At 49.4% G+C, this 22125-nt stretch overlaps 1 protein-coding gene across 5 annotated transcripts in view; it reads left to right on the top strand.

The window, feature by feature from the left end:
• The window catches only part of MPP2 (MAGUK p55 scaffold protein 2), a 28422-nt gene extending 9875 nt beyond the window's left edge, over positions 1–18547 (top strand). For all 5 annotated transcript variants that reach the window (XM_072780775.1, XM_072780773.1, XM_072780774.1 and 2 more), the window contains 10 exons: positions 10653–10805; positions 10929–11078; positions 11468–11695; positions 12411–12542; positions 12663–12768; positions 12852–12920; positions 13146–13307; positions 13951–14153; positions 14536–14664; positions 15985–18547. In XM_072780775.1, coding sequence (XP_072636876.1) covers positions 10653–10805; positions 10929–11078; positions 11468–11695; positions 12411–12542; positions 12663–12768; positions 12852–12920; positions 13146–13307; positions 13951–14153; positions 14536–14664; positions 15985–16161 — 1509 coding nt within the window. In that variant the 3' untranslated portion in view covers positions 16162–18547. The remainder of the gene's footprint in view (positions 1–10652; positions 10806–10928; positions 11079–11467; positions 11696–12410; positions 12543–12662; positions 12769–12851; positions 12921–13145; positions 13308–13950; positions 14154–14535; positions 14665–15984) is intronic.
• Positions 18548–22125: the final 3578 nt, after the last annotated feature.

Genomic DNA, 22125 nt, shown 5'->3' with positions numbered 1-22125 from the left:
TGTGGAGGGGGACCAGGAGAGGGTCCAGGCCCCACCGGAGGGGACACCGTGTCCTGGAGACACAGCCTCGTCATGTGGAACGTTTCATCTGTGGAATGGCTGAAGCTTGGGGAGGTTGCTAACCACGGAGGGTGAGAGTGGAATGTTCTGGAGAGGGAAACAAGCAGACTTGGGGGAGCGGATTGGAGAAAGGGAGAGTGCTTTTCATTCAGTAGTCAAAGACCATATTCATGTATTAAACATAAACACAAGGAATCATGCATGTTTCAAACAAAGAGAATTTGAGCAGCTCCTCAGGGGCAGGGGTGTGCCTAGGGCCTAGAACAGTGCCTCACACACAGTAGGTGCCCACTGAATGTTTGCTTAATGAATGAGTACAAAGAGTATAGGAGAAAGCCTACCAGTCCTCTGAGTGTCATCTCCAGGATGGGAATGCTGGCCATATTGTCTTATGTTCTTGCTATTTCTTTGGGTTTTTGTTTTGTTTTTTAGAAGATTTTATTTATTTAATTGAAAGAGAGAGAGAACAAGCAGTGGAGATGGAAAAGCAGGCTGCCCATCAAATAGGGAGCCTGACCCCAGGACCCTGGGATCAGAACCTGAGCCAAAGGCAGCCGCCCAACCGACTGAGCCACCCAGACGCCCCTTGCTATTTCTTTGTAAGACAGAAGTAGTATGATGCAGCTAGTGACTCTCTTTGTCTCACACTCGCTGCTTTCTCTCCCCGCAGGTGACTGCTGGCTTGGGGTTGATGATGTCCTACCCCCTGAATGTTTGCCCACCTCACCTACAGATGTATTTAGGTGTAAATAATCCACCCCTATGATAGGGGCTTTTAAACTTTCTGTAATGGGATAATAGCATGAGCCACTTAGGTTTGTGAGAGTTCTAGTTAAGGAATGTGATTATTGACATAAGTATAGACGTAGACACGGGTAGATTCGTTTTAACTGTTGTGTGGTGTTCCCATATATGAAAGAGAGCCCGGTGTATTTATTTATTGCTTCTCCTGCTGAGAGACAGGCATGTTGTTGTTGATTTGCCTCTACTAAGGACTTCCTCACAGTCCTCTGCTTCTGCACACGTGTGAGCGTCTCTCCAGGGTGGACACTTGACCCTCCATACCTGTAACCTGCCAAAGCTGATTTCAGAGTTGAATTTGTTAGACCGCATCACCTCTGGGGCACGTGAGCTGTTGCCTCTACAGTGAGACAATGAGATAGGGAGCTTTCCCGATAGCAGAACCACAGGGTTGGAAGGCGCCCTGCAAAGCACCACTGCCCCCATAGTGTATTCCGTGTCTGATCCACCCGCCAGCTCTCCAGTGCGGAGGACTTTGTCACTCCCTCAGTCATCCATCTTCGATTTGACGAACGTCTAGTGCGCGCTCACCGAGTACCCATGGCAGTGCTAGGGCCCTGGGAATGAGCTATCAGAGAGTTTGTTCTCCCGAGGGAGCCCCAGTCTGTTACCCTGGTATACAGCACAGCTGCACTGAGAAGTTATTGATGAGTGGATCAGATTGTAAACATCAACTCCCTTCTCCAGAATTGTTCTTAGAGATGAGCTGGTCAGAATTGCCTCCCCAAGGATTCCCAGGAGGCTTCTAGATGCATAAAGCACAAGAAAAGGTAGCATGGACCTTTCTTTGATACTGAGACTCCCAATAAGAGGCTGATGGGCTAAGGGCACCCTGTGGCTTCTCTCCATCGAGCTGTGAGAGGAGCAAGAAGTGTTATCTCCGTAAAGGCCTGTCTGAGCTCAGTAAGAATTGCTCCCGTCCCTGTACATGTGACTCTCTGCAATGGAATTTTGTCACTTCCCTCATCAAAAGATAGAGTTTCTCCACTCTTCAGTCTGGGCTTGACCACATGACTTGCTTTGGACAACAGGACTTACTTTTCACTCCTCATTAATTTTAGTGATTATAGGTACAGAGATACGTTTCTAACCTAACAGACGAAGCACTTGGATCAAAGATCTAGTTGCAAAAGCTTGGTTCTCCTGGTGCAGTGGCCCATCCACTCAGGAGTAGTCAAGCTGGAATTGCCTGGAGTAACTATTAATCTCCTTCTCTTCCTCCTGTGGAGGGAAGCTTGCCTTTCCTCTGGGGCTGTGCAGATAGCATGGGAAGGGCTCCTTCCGCTCCTCTCTGGGCCTGAGGGGACAAACCCAGAGGGTAAAGGCTCTGGAAGGAAGTCAAATCTGGCCAACGGATCGTAAATCCAGGGGGTTGGCTGCAGACAACAGGTGGCAGCCCTAACAACCGGGTGACATCTGGATCCAGCAGCAGGTGTTCCAACAACAGGCAAGGCTAAGGTGAGGAATCCAAGTCAAGTGACATTCAGAAATTCAGGCAAACCGTTACAGTGGGGACATCTGCCAGCTGGAAGGCCTGTGATCTAATCCATATGACACGAGGTAGAAAGAACATAGGATTTGGAGTCAGAAGAGTCACTGGCTGGCTGTGTGGTTTTAGTGTGTCTGATAATCTTTAGTTATTTCTTCTGAAAAGTGGGGATAAAGATGTCTCTCTTTCAGAGTCATGGTGGGGATGGGGAAAGTCATAGATGTAGAAATGCTTTTCAAATCATAAGGAGTTGTTACGAAGCAGTCTTGGCCGTTGGACCGGAGTTCACTGGGAGGACTCCACTCCTGTGATAAGGCCAGGGTGAGAGAGTTGGCAAAGCAAGATAGTGTCCTAGAAGAATGAAGGATGAGGTGGGTGGGGGAGGTCACTGAAATAGAGACTCTGACCAAGAAACATGACAAATGGAAGCTACAGTGGTGGGGAGCTCAGTATATCATCCAGCTTCTGCTGCGTAACAAACCACCCACAATTTAGTGGCTTAAAACAACCATGTTTTATGTCTCATGATCTTTTTGATGGCTTGGGTAGTTTTTCTGGTCTAGATTGCTTTGCTCAGTTAGGGCAAGGTGTTCTAGGACATTCCCATTCACATGGCTGGTGTCTCTGGTGGGAAGGCTGTGATGTCTAGGATGTGGTCTGTGATGTCTAGGTGTGGTCTCTCATCTTCTAGGGAGGGGTCCAGTCTCAGCAGCATGGGAAGACAAGCCCCAAGTCTCAAGCATTTTCCAGTCCTCTGCTTGCATCACGTTTGCTAATGTCCCATGGACCCAAACAAATTACATTGTCAATTCCAGATAGAAGAGTCACTTTACCTTCTGGCACACCATTCTCTGGGACTTTTTTTTCCAGTGTTTGAGCTATTTAATTATGAGCCTAGGCTTCAAATGAGAATTCCTTGTCTTCTGCAAGATCAGAGAGGTTGGAGTGGGAGGGCAGAGGGAAGAGCTCTCTAAGAAGTGGCTGTGTGGCATTTCTGCTTTTGCAGTCTGCTTACAGCTGTGGATCAGGAGCTGATAGATTGGGGTTCAAGCACCAGCTGCACCATTAGCCAGCTGTGTACTTGGTCCAGTCTTCTGGTCTAGAATAAACTTGAGTCCCTGCTGTGCCAAAGATGATTTTCCGAGCAGAATTCAACAAATAGTTCCCACAGAAATTCAAAACCACTCTCCTGGTAGTGGGGCCTGGTGCATCTAATACTACAGGGTGTGCACGTACCAAGAGCATGCTTTCTAAAAATAAGTGCCTGGATAGTGGCACCACAGCAGTGGAGGCGCTCAGGAGTCAGGAAACTTTGACCAGAATCCCTGCTGTACACCAATGAGTTGTGGACTGTGAAGGAATTCATTTGACCCACTCAAGCCTCAGATACTTTATTGTGAAAATGGCCTTGAGACTACTAATCTCACAGGGTCATTGTGATGTTTAAATGAGATATTTTGCAAATATGCTGCTTTACCATTGAGCATAGATGTACCCATGGCCCAGCCATTTTGTTCCCGGGAGAAACTCTTACACGTGCACCAGGAGATACAGACTGGAATGTTCATAGCAGCACCATTCACAATGGCAAAAACCTGACATGACCCAGCTGCTCTCACCCAGGAGAGGAGATGAATAAAATGTGGCATAATCGCACAAATGGAATATAATATAGTGGTTAAAATGAACGACCATGATGGGAGGGAAAAGAATGAATTATAGAAGAATAATATTAAGTGAAAACTAGTAGGTGAAACAAAGTGAAACAAAGTGAAATGAAAAATGAGAGTAATTCTTAGCCAAGTAATAGTGGGTAAAAAAAAATAGTACGGAAAATAATTTTTCACTTACTAATGTTAAGTGAAAAAAAATCGGGTCCCCAGGAATTATGTATAGCACAATTCCCTGCTGTTTAAAAAAAGGTAAAAATAACTAAAAATGGTATTAGTTTTAGGAATATGTACAATACAGAAATACAATAAAACTGTAAAATGGGAAGCTAGAGCATGATGATCACAGGGAATCAAGATGGTGATTTCTGGGAGTGGATGGGTGGATGGTGCATGTGGTTTTAGATGTAGGATATTGCCAAGATCCTCATTTATGATTTGAGTGGTGAGTTCTTAGATCCCTGTTATGCTACTACAAAAATGTCTAATTCACTACCAACTCACTAAAAAGAAGCCATGAGCAAACCAATATCATGAAACACGGATAGGGTTCATCCACTTCTGGGTTTTCAAAGTCCCAGAAAAGTGTGTTGCAAATTATAGTACATGTTAGGTGTTCTTAGCACTGGTCACTCAGCTGTTTAGATCATCCTGCTGTAGTGTTTCTTTCGTTTTTGGATGATTGGATGCTTAAATTTTCCTCTGGGCTGTGAGGGTTGAGCTTGGAGAGCTGTGCTTTTATATCTGTGGGTAAGAAGCCCAGGGCAGCCACAGGAGGATGAATGGACCAGCCTGCAGGGAAGGATCATTAAGTCAGAGATGGGAGGTAAGCAGCTTGGGAGTGGCCCTGGCTTCGGCTTAGTTAGGTGACAGCTCCTAGGGACATTTGTTTTCCCCATCAGTGGAGCAGAAGATGCTGAAATGGGTGACCTTTGTGCTCATGTTACCAGGCCATGGTAAGATGGTCGTGTCCCTGAGTGCCTTTGTTTATTCTTGAAACATAGTTGCTGGGCTCCCAGCATCATCCTAAATGCTGGTAACTGAAGCTTGGTGGGCTGTGCTGAACTAAATGACAGGATCACATAGGTTTTGGTGGAACCTTCCGAGGCATGCCTCTAATGTCAGAAGAACCTCAGGGTGTAGCTGGTTCCTGAGTGCTACTCTTTGCCACTTCAATTGTCTGTTCCCCCAGCAGGAGGGCTATGCCCATCCAGGCTGTGGGAGTACGTCTGAAATGCTGCACACCTGCCAGAGGACGGTTTAGGTCACTGTGGGGCTAACATGCCTCTCCCCCGATGTGTGATGATCTTCACCCCTGTTTGGGGAAGAGAAGACAGAAAGAAGCTAGTCTTTATTGAGCACCTGTTAAGTGCCAGGCACTATCTCACTGAATCCTCAGAATATCCCTGTGAGGTGTTATTAAAATCTTCCCATCTCATGGGCTTGCAAAACTTTCTATCATGGAAAATTTCAAAAATGTCTTCCAAACTCGCATCATCCATTACTTTACTTCAACATGTAACAACTCATGAATAATCTTGTTTTATCCATACCTCCACCTACATCCCTCTTTCCTAAGTTATTTTGAAGCAAATCTCAGACATAATTTCATCTGTATCTCAGTACATATAGCTAAAAGATAAATATTGTTTTTTTTAAAGACTGTATTTATTTATTCATGAGAGACACAGAGAGAGAGAGAGGCAGAGACATAGGCAGAGGGAGAAGCAGGGTCCTCGCAGGGAGCCTGACGTGGGACTGATCCTCAGACCCCAGGATCACGCCCTGAGCTGAAGGCAGATGCTCAACCGCAGAGCCACCCAGGCATCCCAAAGATAAATATTCTTAAAAAAAAAATCATACTACCATCATCACACATAGAAAAAAAATTTTTTTAAAGATTTTATTTATTTATTCATGAGAGACACAGAGAGAGAGGCAGACACAGGCAGAGGGAGAAGCAGGCTCCTCGCAGGGAGCCCGACGTGGGACTCGATCCTCAGACCCCAGGATTACTCCCTGAGCTGAAGGCAGATGCTCAACTGCAGAGCCACCCAGGCATCCCAAAGATAAATATTCTTTTTTTTTTTTCCAAAGATAAATATTCTTAAAAAAAAATCATACTACCATCATCACACATAGAAAAAAAATTTTTTTTAAGATTTTATTTATTTATTCATGAGAGACAGAGAGGCAGAGACACAGGCAGAGGGAGAAGCAGGCTCCATGCAGGGAGCCCAACGTGGGACTCGATCTTGGGACTCCAGGATCAGGCCCTGGGCCGAAGGCGGCACTAAACCACTGAGCCACCAGGGCTGCCCCACACATAGAAAATTAAACAATAGGGATCCCTGGGTGGCGCAGCGGTTTGGCGCCTGCCTTTGGCCCAGGGCGCGATCCTGGAGATCCGGGATCGAATCCCACGTCGGGCTCCCGGTGCATGGAGCCTGCTTCTCTCTCTGCCTCTCTCTCTCTCTCTCTCTCTCTGTGACTATCATAAATGAATAAAAAATTAAAAAAAAAGAAAATTAAACAATAACTTTCTGATGGACTTTTAATAAATGGTATTAGGATACCTGGATTGTCATTTAGAAAGACATCAAAGCAGATCCATACTTATGCCATACATCAGAATAAACTCAAAGCAGATAAGAGATGTAATGTGAAAAAAATAAACCACATATATTCTAGAAGAAAACATGGATCTGTGTGTGAGGAAAGCCCCCCGCCCCCCCCCCCACTTAAACAAAGCCTTAAAATTCAGATGCATGTATTAATAAATTTAACTAAGTTAAAATTTTTTTGTATTGACAAAAAGCCATAAGCAGAATCAAAAGACAAGCTAGAAGGGAAATATTTGCAAGAGGTATCACAGATAAAGGGCTTATCTTTCCAAAATAGAAAATATGTTAAAAATGAGAAAAAGAAAAAAAGAAACAAGACCTGATAGAAAAATTGGCAGGAGACAATTTACAGGAGAAGATATAAAGATGGCTCTTAAACATATGGAGGGATGCTCAGCTTCACTCAATAAGCAAAATGGAAACCGAGTCTCACTGAGAGATTGTTTCTCATCCACGTGATTGGCAGACATTTCGGGGGCAAGGTTTCAGGGAAGTCTCTCATCCAATGCTGGTGAAAGGACAAAGCAGCCCAAGTCCCATAGAAGGGGGTTGTCAATATCTAAGGAAATCATACTTGTATCTCCTGCTTTATCCAGGAGTTGACATGGAAGGCTTCTCTACAGATAGACAATAGCTGTGCTGAGTTATTCACTGCAGCTTTATTTGCAATAGTAAAATATTAGAAACAGCTTAAATACCCATAGGATTGGTTGAATAAATTATGTTACACAGTAAGTCAAATATAGTAACTAAAAATAATAATAAGGAAGATCTCCACATAGCAGCATAGAGTGATTTCCAGGGCATATCGTTAAGTAACAAAAAACAAAACAAAACAAAACAAAAAACAAACAAAAAAAAAAACCAAACCAAGCCAATTAAACAAACAAACAAACCTCAAGGAATCAAAGAGTGTGTATAGTGTTCTAGCTTTTATGTAAAAAAGAGAAATATTTACTTATTTTTGTGAAAAGAAATAGAATAAACCAGAACTAATGAAAATTATTACCTCTAGAGTAGAGACACAGGCAGAGGAAGAAGCAGGCTTCCAGTGGGGAGCCCAATGCAGGACTTGATCCCAGGACCCCAGGATCATGACCTGAGACCAAGGAAGATATGCAATCACTGAGCCACCCAGGTGCTCCCAGAAAAGGAAATTAACCCTAATACCTTTTTTAAAAAAGATTTTATTTATTCATGAGACACAGAGAGAGGCAGAGACATAGGCAGAGGGAGAAGCAGGGTCCTTACAAGAAGTGCCATGCGGGACTCGATCCCCAGAGCAGGATCACACCCTGAGCCAGAGGCAGATGCTCAACCGCTGAGACACCCAGGCATCCCAACCCTAATAACTTTTGCTCACAATCTTCTGACTTTATACCCGATGTGAGATATATTCTTAGCCACCAGCCTCATGTATTTATTTAAATACTTAAAATGAAAATAACCCAAATGCTGATATAAAATTAAAAATTCAGTTTCTCAGTTGTACTTATCATATTGCTCAACAGCCACATGTGGCTCCCACATTGGGCAGCACAGATATAGAACATTCCCATTAATGCTGTAAGTGTCTATTCTGAGAACAAAAAGAACTGTAGATAAATCTTGATTCTTAAGTTTGTGATAGGTAGTAGCAGTAGTTCAGCAATTCTGAAATCTTTCTGAATATTATAGGACAGAACAAATAAGTAAATATATTAAATGTTATTGGGAAACAAATTCTCACTGAGGGAGAAGGGAGGTACAAATATGGAATGGGAGAAGATGAGGAAAATCCTGCAGTTAGATTTTAGTTGGAACAATCAGTATTGATTAATGGCTTTTAAAGAAGTGACACCCCAGAAGCATTGAGTACCAACTGCCCTCATCTTGGTTTCTAAATTCCCTGCCGAAAGGAATATGAATTCCTAGGAGAAATTGTTGAACCCAGACCTGGGATAGGGAAAGTACAGGATGAGCCTGTGGCAGAAGGAAGAAGGTGCTCAAGGACTGATGGGGAGATGTCAAAAGGACACAGGTGTGTTTGGGGCTCCCACTGCACAAATCTGGGATAAATTGAGACAATGAAGATAGTGATGGTGATGGTTTAGAATACAGAGTGAAAAGAATCCATAGTGAGACAGAGAGGGGGGTATAGGCAAGAGGGAGGAGGGGTGGGAGAGGGAAAGGACAAGCTCTTTCTTATAGTAGAATGCCAACTAGTAAATGTAGAAGTAGTAACAGAGGTAGAAAATCACCATTTTGCAACCTCCCATTTAAGAACTGACTGGGGCACCTGGGTAGCTTAGTCGATTAAGTGTCCAACTCTTGATTTCAGCTCAGGTCATATCTTAGGGTCATGAGATTCAGTCCTGCGTCCATCTTTGTGCTGGGCAGGGAGCCTGCTCGGGGCTCTCTCTCTCCCTCTTCCTTCCCACACTCCCCTGTTAAAAAAATTTTTTTTTGATTTACGCAGGAGTTATGAATAAATGCTAAATTCATCAGTGAAAGATTGTTGGGGAGCAGAATAGTCACATGGTCTCAAGGCATGGGAAAGACACAAGATCACTTATGTTTAGAACTCTTGCCAAAATGATTGGCCTGAATTTAATCATGGGGAAACTATCAGAAGATCCAGTTGTGGGGCATTTTACAAACTACCTGCCTGAACTGTAAAATGTCCCGAAAGAGCAAAAGCCACTGGGATCTGGTCTAGATGAAAGGGAATAAAAAGATGTGACAACCAAAGGTAACACATGGTCCTTGATGAGATTGTCCATCAGAGAAAGAACAACAACAAGGAACCGATAAGGATATTTTTGGGACAATAGCTAACATTTAAATAGAGGACTATTAGATGATATGATATCAGTGTGTCAGTGCTGAACTTCTTGCGTGTGATAATGGTATTTTGTCAATGTGGCAGATCTCCTGTGTGTTCTTAGGTGATGTGTGGCTGAAGTACTCTGGGGTGAAGTGATTTATTTTTCAAATGACTCAGAGAAAAAAAAGTCTTCACTTATATCCCTGAAATAGCACTCCTTACTTCCTGACCCAACTAACATAACTGTCCCAGCTGGGCTGGTCTCTGGTGAAAGCTTCCTTTCCCCTTTTTGAAGCATAAATAAAGTCATAAAGTCCAGAGTCAGTAGAGCAACAAGTAGGTACAGTGCCTTCTCTTGATACCATGGACAATTGGCCCTTGAATGACACGGGTTTGAACTGTGTGAGTTCACTTATGTGTGGATTTTTCTCAGTAAAGATAGTACAGTCCTGTAAATATATTTTCCTTAATATTTTCTTTTCTCTAGTTTACTTTAAGAATACAGTGTATAATAATAGAACATACAGTATATAATAATAGAACATAGAAGATATGGTTTACCAACTTTTTATGTTATCCATAGGCTTCCAGTCAACAGTGGGCTATTAGTAATTAAGTTTTCATGAAGTCAAAAGTTACATATGGATTTTTTTTGACTGTGCAGGGTTGGTGTGCCTAATGCTGATGTTGCTCAAAGGTCAATTGTGTTGATTTCTTATCCCCTCCCTCACTGGGAGCACTGGCCTCAAGGTCTGGAGACCCAAGTTTGGGTCCCTGTGACCTCCACCTCCCTGGCTTCCTCGTCCTGGGCTACAGGATGCCCAAGACCATGATGTCAGGTAGAAGAAGCTGTCCTTGAATTCACATGCTTATAAGGTCCTGGGGGGTGGGGTGGTGGTGGTGGTGCTGGGGACAGCTTGATCATTTTAATGGCCCTCTGTGACAAGAGGATGGGAATGAAGGATTGTCCTTTGTATTTTCCCTTCCATAAACTGGATCCTAGTCTTCATTTTGGGGAAATAAGGAAACAGCAAGGTGTGTCTGCACATGAGCGAGCGTGCTTGTGTCTGGGTGAGTGAGGATCTGATGTAATGCTGAGGGTGAAGTCTGAAGTCAGGATCTGAGCTGGTAGGGGACAGTATTTGGTACCCTAGGGTTCTCAGGGAGCTTCAGGTGTCACCTGTTCTGTCCTTACCCTCCAGGCGCACGAGCGGCTGGAGGAGACCAAGCTGGAGGCGGTGCGGGATAACAACCTGGAGCTGGTGCAGGAGATCCTTCGGGACCTGGCACAGCTGGCAGAGCAGAGCAGCACAGCCGCAGAGCTGGCCCGGATCCTCCAGGAGCCTCACTTCCAGGTTCCTGCTCTGGGGTGGGGTGGTGTTTGGGGCAGGCTGCCCAGATGGGGGCTGGCAGGACGTTTCAGCAGGGATGGGAAGGGACCATGGGACATGGTCCCTCTCTTTCCACTGCCTCCTCAGTCCCTCCTGGAGACCCATGACTCTGTGGCCTCAAAAACCTATGAGACACCACCCCCCAGCCCTGGCCTGGACCCCACCTTCAGCAACCAGCCAGTACCTCCAGACGCAGTACGCATGGTGGGCATCCGAAAGACTGCTGGAGAGCATCTGGTGAGGCTGCTAGGCAGGGCTGGAGGTGGGATCTGGGGTTGGGGAGGGCACTGAGAATAACCAGTGGGGACCAAAGCTGGTCAGGAAAGGGCTGAAGACCAAGATGGGACCAGCTTTGCCCAGGGACGGGCCCATGCAGCCCCAGGAGACCACAGACACGGTGCATCCGAGCTGCACACATGTACCAGAACCCTCTCCACTCTGCCCCCCTCTCCCTCCACAAATGCCCCTCTAACTGAAGAATTTGGGCAGAAAGATGGGAGAGGAGGACTCTGCGAGGCCGGGGTGGAGGGGATGAGGATGGGAATGGCGGGGCTTCTAGGAGACCCATCTGAAGATTCTGGCTTGGAGCATCTGGGGCCTCATCATACCTGCTCTCTGTCCCCCAGGGCGTGACGTTCCGTGTGGAGGGCGGTGAGCTGGTGATTGCACGCATTCTGCACGGGGGCATGGTGGCTCAGCAAGGCCTGCTGCACGTGGGTGATATCATCAAGGAGGTGAACGGGCAGCCTGTGGGCAGCGACCCTCGTGCGCTGCAGGAGCTCCTACGCAGTGCCAGCGGCAGCGTCATCCTCAAGATCCTGCCCAGCTACCAGGAGCCCCATCTGCCCCGCCAGGTGGATCCCTCCGGCCCGAGGGCCAGGAGGCAGCTGCCAGGGTCACAGGCCCGGGGTGGGAGGCCCCATCTCCCACATGCTCGTGCATTAGCCCCAGTCTTGGGCACTCATACGCACATGTGAGGGACATGCGCACATTTAAGGCCTGGGATATACATGTGAGCACCTGTTTCAAGGCAGCCCTAGACCAGCCTAAGTGTACTGGGTGCGCGCATGCGCAGTGTCAGGCTGCGGCGTGGCCTGTAGGGCTGCCGCCTGGTTGGTGGACGATGGGGATCTGGCTGAAGTCTCCCTTCTCCTGTTGGCTCCCTCGTCATCTGCCAGGCCCCCCTGTTCCAAGCGGAGGGTGTGGGTGGACTGAGGGATCCTGCATTAGGTGCCAGGATTGTGTCCCTTCCCCAGCGATCCTGCCTTCTCCTCAGGGGATGAGTCCCTGGCCCCAGGCCTGAGCAGAGGCCCCATCACTCTTGAGTCCTTTTGTTCTAGATGGAAAGGGAGGCTGGTACCAGAGAAGTGGCCGGGTGGGTCTGGGGGCATCATTCCTCGAGAGGGGCAGTGCCAAAGCCTCTTTCATCAGGGTAGGAGGAAGATGTGGACTGGGTGACACACCCCATTCCCTCAAGAGGGGGAAGTGGTGGAGGGGGGCTGGGCTGAGAAGGGTACTGCCCTCCAGCCTTCCCTTCTTCCCTTGACGCTTCTCTAATCCTCCATGCAGGTGTTTGTGAAATGCCACTTTGACTATGACCCTGCAAGAGACAGCCTCATCCCCTGCAAGGAAGCGGGCCTGCGCTTCAGTGCTGGGGACTTACTGCAGATTGTAAACCAGGATGACGCTAACTGGTGGCAGGTGAGTCCTCTGTGTCTGTCTCCAGCTGTGGTTTGTTGGGGGTTGGGGGTGGGTGGGTGGTGAGGGCCTGGGGAAAGTATCTTCTCACTCAGGCAGATCTTGGTCCCATGTCCATTTCAGGCATGCCATGTAGAAGGGGGCAGCGCTGGGCTCATCCCCAGCCAGCTGCTGGAGGAGAAGCGGAAAGCCTTTGTCAAACGGGACCTGGAACTGACACCCACCTCAGGTAGGAGGGTCCCCCATGTAACCCCTAATCTGGGATCTGACACAAGCCTGCCTGGCCTCACTTGCCCATCTCTGTGTGGCCAGGGACCCTATGTGGCAGCCTTTCAGGAAAGAAAAAGAAGCGGATGATGTATTTGACTACCAAGAATGCAGGTGGGTGTTGGAGGCCCCTTCCCTGTCCTGTTCCAACATGGCATGCCCACTCCCTCCACCTGCCTTGACTGGTGCACATGCTGTCCTGGTGCTGATGCTGCCAGTCAGGTCCCTAGGCCTTGCCTCCTTCTCTCCACTGCCCCTGGCCCCAGCCCTCTAATCCTTGGCCCCTGGCCCCACCCATGCCACCCGAGTAGCCTGATGACGCTGTCTCCCTGTGTTCAGAGTTTGACCGCCATGAGCTGCTCATTTATGAAGAGGTGGCCCGCATGCCTCCCTTCCGCCGGAAAACCCTGGTGCTGATCGGAGCTCAGGGTGTAGGCCGGCGCAGCCTGAAGAACAAGCTCATCATGTGGGATCCAGATCGATACGGCACCACGGTGCCCTGTGAGTGGGAGCCTGGCCCTGCTGGGTGGGGAGCAAAGAGCAGGGGCTGCCCTGGGGGCCAGGGCTGGGTCCACGTAGGGGGGGGCCTCTGCTTGGGCATTGAGTCAAGCAGTACTTTTGGATGAGGTGTGGGGGTGCACCCTCTGCGGGTGATGGGGGAACTGCAGGCTGGAGAAGGTTTGGGAAGCGGTCCTTTGCAACTGCGGCCTGGGTGGGCTGGGCAAGCCTTGCCATTCCGTCTCTCATGTTCCACTTGCTAAAAGCCCAGTCGGGAACCCATGTGAAACAGGGCCTCATGTAGCCTTGTGGAAGACAGGGCTTGTTGGTGACAGAAGCAGGGGGTGGTGAGAGCTCCTGGTTGGGAAGCAGGAACCTGAGTGCTGAGCCCAGATCTGCTTGACCTTGGTGTGCACATTGCCCTCTCTGGGCCTCAGCCCCCCATATGAGAGCACTGGGTTGGAGCAATGAACCCTGAAGGTCCTCTCACTATGGACATCTCCGATCTGTGTGCGTGCCAGTGGGGAGGGTGAGGGTACGTGTGTGGGAAGGCAGCCATGCTGGGGAGTGGAGGGGCCACAGGACCCATGGGCGTGTGTCCGAGGTGGTGCAGCCTGCCTGTGCTCATTCAGCCCCTCCCCCCCAGACACATCCCGGAGGCCCAAAGACTCAGAGCGGGAAGGCCAGGGCTACAGCTTTGTGTCCCGCAGCGAGATGGAGGCTGACATCCGTGCTGGGCGCTACTTGGAACATGGGGAATACGAGGGCAACCTGTATGGCACGCGTATTGACTCCATCCGGGGTGTGGTTGCTGCCGGCAAGGTGTGCGTGCTGGATGTCAACCCCCAGGTACTACCCCAGCCTACTTGTTCTCATCCTGCCCACATCCCTTCTGGACATTCTGCTGCTCCCCCAGCACTCCCCACAGATCTCCAGGCACTGGTCTCCCAAGCAGCCGCCATGGAACCCCTCAACTACTGCTAGGGACCCAACCCACCTAGAACCTCTTTCTCAGCGTCCCAGGCCCCCCACTCCTCTAGGTGTCTCTAGTTTTCCAGTCCCCAGCCACCTACCAGCTGTTCTTCTACTGTTCATCTTCAGGACTCAGGTCCTGGGACCCCAGGTACCCTTTCTGCACCATGCCCAGGTAGCTGTTCCCCCAGCTAGCCTTCCCCCCACCTTCTAGGATGTCCGTGGGGATAGACTCCCCCATCCCCTTCTTTTCCTGCAGGCAGTGAAAGTGCTGAGAACAGCTGAATTTGTCCCTTATGTGGTGTTCATTGAGGCCCCTGACTTTGAGACCCTACGGGCCATGAATCGGGCTGCAGTGGAGAGTGGGGTGTCCACCAAGCAACTCACGGTGAGGGCTCTGACGGTGAGGGCTCTGACGTGCAGTGGGAGGAGTCTGGTGGCTGCCTTGGGGGAGAGGACAGGCTAGAGCTGATGAGGGGAAGAAGGTGGTGTTGGGGAAGTGGAGAGGAGCCTACCCTAGGTACTAGTGAGGTTGGACTTGCGATTCCCACTTGATAGGCGTGGAAACAGGTCTGAGCAAGGAAGTGAAGTGCCCAAAGTCTCACAGAGTCAGGGATATGGCTAGCCTGGGGTGCGGGAGCTTTTGCCACGCCCACAGCTTTGTCCATTCTGTGGGGACAGAGTGCTTGCCAAAGGGAATCCAGAGGGCCAGTGGGAGATGTATGGGCAGAATGGGTCAGGTGGGCTCAGGTTGTTTACAGCTGGAGGGAAAGTCTGAAGGGAAGGAGGAAGCTGGAGACTGGAAGGCTGGCCAGAGGATGACTTAGCAACAGGGAGGAGGCAGAGCTTGGAGAAGAGGCTTCAAGTCAGGTGTTACAAGACCCCAGGGCACCTACCTCCCCACCAGCCCCTTGAACAGCCTTCCCCGGTAGTTGTAGGGTTTGCGGAACTCTGAGCTCAGGGGTCCATCTGCTGGCCACACCTGGTACTGCAGTTCTCCGGCCCCAGGTCAGAGCTCCGCTTGTGCCCTGAGAAGGACTGTCTGGGCTGGGCTCCCTACTGAAGTCCCCTGGCCACAAACATAGACAACTGGGGCCACTGGGACAAGGCTGGACTAGCCCTAGAGCTTCCACCTTGGCTTATTTAAATCAGCATTCAAAGTTCCCTTCCCAGCCCTGCCTGGCAAGCTGGCCAGCTTTGACTAGGTGTGGGGTGTTGGTTGGTGGCCCCCCAGCCCCTGGGATTGCCCTAGTAGTGGCACTCTTGGGAAGCATTTCTCAGGCTGCAGAGGTAAGGGCGCCTGGTCAGAGTGGAGTGAGTACTGACTTTGGAGTGAGGCAGGTTCTGTGCTGCTGATAACCAGGTGACCTCTCTGTATCTCAACTTTCTCTGTTAGAAATTGGGAATAATTAGCCCCACCTTGCAGAGCTGTAGTGAAGATTATGTGGGTTGCAATGCAGTTAGTGCCATGCTTGGCATGCACCAAAGGTTATATCCTTCCTTCCTCTTTTCACCCATTTGTCTGTCCGTGGTTGCAGGAGAGCTGTCTTGGGTTGTGTGGGGAGGAGCTCCTGTGTCCCTGGCCAGGGAGTCAGTACCCCATCTGGCTGGGCTCTGGGGAGGGCAATAGAGAGGGGAGGTGGCAGATTTCCCCCGATGATGGGGTGATGGGGACACTGATAGCTGGGAGGTCCCCTTGTGCCAGCAGGAGGCGGACCTGAGGAGGACAGTGGAGGAAAGCAGCCGCATCCAGAGGGGCTACGGGCACTACTTCGACCTCAGCCTGGTCAACACCAACCTGGAGAGGACCTTTCGTGAGCTCCAGGCTGCCATGGAGAAGCTTCGGACGGAGCCCCAGTGGGTGCCCGTCAGCTGGGTGTACTGAGACTGTTCATGTGGACCTCACCCCTCTGGGTTGTGCCCCAGAACCCTGAATTCATCCCCTTCCCCAGCCATGACCCCCAGCCCTGATCCTTAGCCCTGATCCCTGGTGGTCTGGCTCTCCCTGGGTGACGGCTCCTAGCAGGGCCTAATCTGGCTTCAGCACAGATGCGTGTACTGCCAAGGTGGTGGGTGTTCATGGGGTACCTCTGTGCCCAGGTGCTGCCCACTCCCGATGCCCACTGGCCTCCAGATGTCCCTCTCTGAGGGCCAGGCTGTGCCCAGGAGTGTGTCAGGGTCACCTCTGTAATGCTCAGTCCAGAGAAGAGAAAAGCCGCTATGGGGCCATGTGGTCGGTAGGTACACTGCCCCCTGCCACCTCTCTCCAGTCACCTTTTCTCCTTGGACTAGTAACACCCTCTCCATTCCTGGGCTCCTCCCACCTCTCACCCCTGTGGCCTGGGAGCAGGCCTTGGGCTGTTTCCACATGGTCCCAGTAGCCAAGCAGTCCTGGGCTATGGTGCCAGCCTGGTGCCATCCTGAAGGCTGGAGGAGCCAAAGCACGAGCCAGCTACCACAGCCAGGGAGCAGTGCCGTCCCAGCTCCCTTGTAATGAGGCGGGGTCCTACACGTGGACCCTGCCCTGTCCTTCCCTCATCCACAGCTTTTCACTGCCGAAGTCTCTCCACAGACTTCTCTGATGTGCCCCGGACAGGTCAGCTCTGCTCCCCGCAGGGCAAGGTCAGCAGGGGTTGGTGGGCTCAGCGAAGGTAGGGGTGAGCTGAAGCCTGAGCCGTGTGACAGGGAGCCTTCTACTACTGACCATGGCCCACGATGGGGCACATCTGGGCTCCCTGTTTGTGACCATTGTCCATGTTGGTCTCTCTGGAGGGGTCCAGGTGGCCCGCTCACATCAGGTCTGCCTGGGTGTTTGAGGGGCTGAGGATGCGTGCAGAGGGGAGCTTGTGAGCTGGCCATGGAGCATGTGGCTGGCAGAGGACATCTGTGCTCTAGGCGGCTCCTTGTTGTTCAACTCCAGGGGGCGCTATTCACACTGTTCCTGCCTGCACAGCTTCTGTTCCACAGGCTGGGGCACCTGGTCTGTGTCTGTACTGTTAGCGTGTGTGTCAGTCTTGGTTTTGGGAGAGGAGAAGCGAAGGGTTGTTTTGCTTTGGAGGTCACTCTTTGGGGCCCTTTATGGGGGTTCCCCATCAGCCCCCATTTCTTATGAAACCCTTATTCCAGATTCCAGAGTCTTGACCCCCCATGTCTTTCTCCCCTTTCCTATTGTCACCCCATCCTAAATGACACCCTTGAGTCCTTGGGGAGGACAATTGTGTAAAATAGGAGAATCTCTTTTAAGAATGCCGTCCTCGACTTCCCCAGGCATCTGGCCCTTGTCCCTCTCTGTGAGCCTGTCTGGGGTGAACCTGTCCTTGCAGGGACCACCCCCTCATCCCCACCACCTGCCCCTGTGCTTCCCAGTTCTCTGAGTGTCTGATCCGACTTCGCTGCAGGTTCAGCCCGAGCTGGCCCCTGAACCACTGTGTGCCCATTTCCTAGGGAAGGGGAGGGAGAAGAAACAGAATATTTATTACAAAGTTAGAAATATATTTATTATATTAGGGATCTCATTTGCATTTGCATAAGATATGCAAATGAGATGTCAAGGTCAAGCCTGCTCCCATCTCATTTGCATAGCTCTGCATCCACTATGCATTCGCCTTTTTACTCCTCTTTTCCCTCAGTTCAATTCTTCCTTGCATCACCCTTACCCACAGCCCAAGGGGACCAGGAGGGGGAGGAAAACCGGTTGCCGCTCTCCTGCTGGTCAGAGGCAATGGTATCCTTTGCCAGTTCCCACCTTACCTGGGGCACTTGGGAGTAGAAGCAAAGAAGGCATCTTCAGATGCAGCCCCCCCAACCCTTGGTCAACCTCCAAAGTCCCCTGATGGAAACAGCATGCTCTGATGGGGGTGGAGGGAGCTGGGGGCTGGGCATCTTGCTGAGGAGTTGGCTCCTGGCCCTGTAGGGCAGATCTCCCGTGTTGATGCTGTTCTGGCACCTTCACATCTAGTGATGCCCTGGAGGCAGGGCTGGGTCCCCCCTCTCCTGTCTTCATCCCTCCCTGAACTGCATCTTACCTCCCCTACACAAGCCCCACTCCCTGGCCCAGGGCTGGGTCGGAACAGGTGTCACCCACCATGTTACCTCTCTGACCCTATCCTCCTTCCCTGGCCGCTTGCATTTGAGGAACCTCGGGATAATGAGGACTCTGCCCCGCATTGTCCACACTCCGTGCCAGCCCTGTTGCCTTTCCCCTCTCCCCTCCCTCAGCTTTTGCTCTGACTGGTTTTCTTTCTTTTCCTTTGATTAAATGTGAAAACAAAGGCTTCTGGGCTCTATTTGTCTTTGGTTGGGGCCTGGAGGATGGCTTTGGTACAGGGTGAGAGTGGGGAGCCCAACACAGATGATCTGGAATGAATGTCAGAGTGACTTGTCTTGTGTCCAGTGACGTCTTCCAAAATTTCCCATCCCACCATTCCATATGCCCCGTCCCCAGAAGATGCTCATTCTAAATGCTTGTCCAGGAGTCTGTGAGCTTCGTGGGGGGCCAGGGGACTCAGGGACTCCATGGTTAGTCCATGCCACTTCATTCAGAACTTGCCTTCAGCAGGTCCTTGTGTGTGTGTGTGTGTGTGTGTGTGTGTGTGTTTAAAGATTTTTTATTTATTCATTGAGAGAGAATGCACACAAGCAGGGGGAGAGGCAGAGGGAGAGGGAGAAGCAGACTTCCCGCTGAGCTGGGATTCTGATGTGGGGCTCAGTCTGAAGACCTGGAGATCATGACCCACGCCAAAGGCAGACTCTCAACCATTTGAGCCACCCAGGCGCCCTGGTCCCTGTACTTCTTAGGTTCATCCTTTATAAAAATGTCATGGACTCTCCCAGTGCTAATGCTGGGATTGGTTCTAGGCGTTCAACAATACATGCCATAGAAAGCTGGTTGAAATGTCACCTAGATGTCACTATGGGTGTGTGTTTGTGTGTGTGTGTGTGTGTGTGTGTGTGTGTGAAATCTTTCAAAGTTAAGGCATCAGCCTTCCTTCCCACCTTGAATTCTTCAGGGGAGGCCAAAATGTTCACTGAGGATTCTCAGCAGGGGACTTTAGTTCTTCCCTTCTCCCCCCCCCCCCCCCCCCCCCCCCCCGCAACTACCAACTGTGGAACTGGCTTTCTTTCTTTGATTTCCTGATGAACGTGGGGCCGACTTCACTGGTGATTTGGAGACAACACAAGGACTTATGTCTCTCACCTAACAGGTCTGACAAGAATTTAGAATTGAATATTAAATACCCTAACTCTGAAATGTTCTCTGATCATTCCCAGCACACAGAATATTTTTCTGAGGAGTTGGCTCCTGCCTCCCTCCGTGTTGCTGTGTTGCTCTTCATGTCATCTTTTTTTTTTTAAAGTAGGCTCCACACCCAGCGTGGAGCCCAATGCAGTGCCTGAACTCACGACCATGAGATTAAGACCTGAGCTGAGATCCAGGGTTGGACACTCTACCAACTGAGCTACCCAGGCGCCCCTCTTCCTCTCATTTTTGAACCACCTTCTTCCGGTCTCCGAGGTGTCCTTGGAAAATGGATATGTCATGATCTTACCTAGCAACCCCACGCTTGTATCTTTGTCCTAATCTAGTGGTTCTCAATCCTGGCTGCCCATTAGAATTGCCTGAGGGTTAAAAAACAAACGAAAAAATAATTTCCTGGATTCTACTCCAGATCTATTAAGTCAGAAGTTCTGGAAAGGCTGATTACTATAACTAACATAGTTGTTTATCATTATTGTTGTTATTGTTACTGTTATTTTAAGATTTTAAAAACATTTTATTTATTTGAGAGTGAGCACAGACAGAGAGGGAGCAGACTCCCAGCTGAGTAGGAGAGCCCCACATGGGGCTCGATCCCAGGACCCTGGGATCATGACCTGAGCCAAAGGCAGATGCTTAACTGACTGAGCTACCCAGGCATCCCTAAGGTTTTTATTTTTAAGTAATCTCCGCACCTAAAGTGGGGCTTGAACTCATGACCCTGAGATCAAGAGTCGCATGCTCTTCAACTGAGCCACCTGTGTCCCCAACACAGCTTTATTATTAATTTCTTGCTCACATCATATTTGATGGGAATTAGGTGGCACTCCTCTCAATGACTCAGGGATCTAGCCTCTTTCCATTTTTTTTTTCTCTTTCCATTTTTGACATCACCATCTTTAAGAACAAGCTCCACAGGTGTCATGGAAGAGGAATAGAATGTAGGAAATTACTCAGGAATATTATGGACTAGGCCAGTCAGTCCGCTTCCATTGCCCAGAATCTAGTCACGTGGCCCTGGATTGTTGCAAAGGAGCTTGGGAAATGTAGTCTTCCTTGGTACTCAGGAAGAGGAAACAGAATCTAGCCAGCCTCCACTAGGCTAGGAGTGGAGTTTCAGAAGCTATGTTTTAAAAGTTCCCCAAGTGAAAAAAAAAGTTCTCCAACTGATACTATGTGTAGCCAAGTTTCAACCACTGCTCATCTATTTTCATCATATCTTTGGGAGTGGAGGAACTCTCCTTTAAGCCCCAAATTAGCATCTGGATAGTATCCTATTAAAGAGAGTTGAATTTCTTTTCTTTTTCTTTTTTTAAAGATTTTATTTATTTATTCATGAGAGACACGGGGGGGAGGGGGCAGAGACACAGGCAGAGGGAGAAGCAGGCTCCATGCAAGGAGCCCCACATGGAACTCGATCCCAGGACTCCAGGATCACTCCCTGGTGGAAGGCAGGCGCTAAATCGTTGAGCCACCCAGGGATCCATAAGAGTTGAATTTCTAAAATGAATTCTGCTACCAGTTTTTTTTTTTTTAAATTCTTTTCCCTTCCTGGCACAATAGCATATGGTTAGTAAGGCAGAAAGGATTCTTAATCATCTTATAGTTGGGTAGCTGACCTACAGAGGTGATGAGCTTTGTCCAATGTCACACAGAAAGTCATTGGCAGAGCTGGAACAGACCCCTGGACTCCTGGTTCTCAGGCTGGCGCTTTCTATCCATGTGCTGCCTCCCAAAGATGGAAGGGGATTGATAGAGTCCTGGGTGGGGACACTCAGGCGAGGAAGGCACTGCTGGAGGAGGAACATGGGATAAAAAAGGGAACCATGAGGGGGGCGTGTGGGCTATCTTGCCATCCCCAGAGTCAACTCTGGAAGAAATCCAGGCAACTTCAGGTGGTTGAGGGTATCAACAGCCTAAAGCTTACTGAGCTCTGGCCCCTCCTCCCTGGGGACTGGGTTTGGTGGTGACCCGACAGCTCTGGGAGAGACCTAGCAGGCTGTGTAAGGGAGCAGGGAGGACTACCTAGCTTGTCCCATTGATCTATTTATCTAATCTAATCTAATCTAATATCAAGATTTTAATTATTTAGAAACTTCTATGTTTTACCTTCTGGCAAAGAAGGTTTCCAATTACTCTTTTGATCAGTAATATTTTTCTTAGTAATATTTTCTTATTTTTTTTAGAAAATGAACTCTAGGATCATTTTTTTCAGAGTACACCCTTTTCCTATAGGGATCCTAGCTGGAATTGCATGAAATTGGGTGATTCATTCATTGGGAAGAATTCTCACTCTTCATTCAGTCTTTCCTGCAGGACCACGGTCTGTCTCCCCTTTACTTGGGTCTCCTTCCAGCCCAGGGCCCCCACATACCTGTCTGCCAAGCAGCACTGGTCAGACTGGCATAGTCTCCAGCCAGCAACGGTCTGATACCAAGGAGAGCACTGTGACTTTCTTATAAAACAAAATTCTTTCCTTCAAAAGGACTGCCCTTGATCCCAAGATTCTTCTACTCCCACCCTACTCTTTGGGTTTTAACCATTTTAACGGTCTTCTTTTTATAAAAAGGATGAGATACTGAATTTTTTTCT

The sequence above is a fragment of the Canis lupus genome, chromosome 16 (genome assembly GCF_048164855.1).
Source record: "Canis lupus baileyi chromosome 16, mCanLup2.hap1, whole genome shotgun sequence".
NCBI classification, from domain to species: domain Eukaryota; kingdom Metazoa; phylum Chordata; class Mammalia; order Carnivora; family Canidae; genus Canis; species Canis lupus.
The sequence above is the reverse complement of the archived record's forward strand: the minus strand, read 5'-3'. Positions and strand labels throughout refer to the sequence as shown.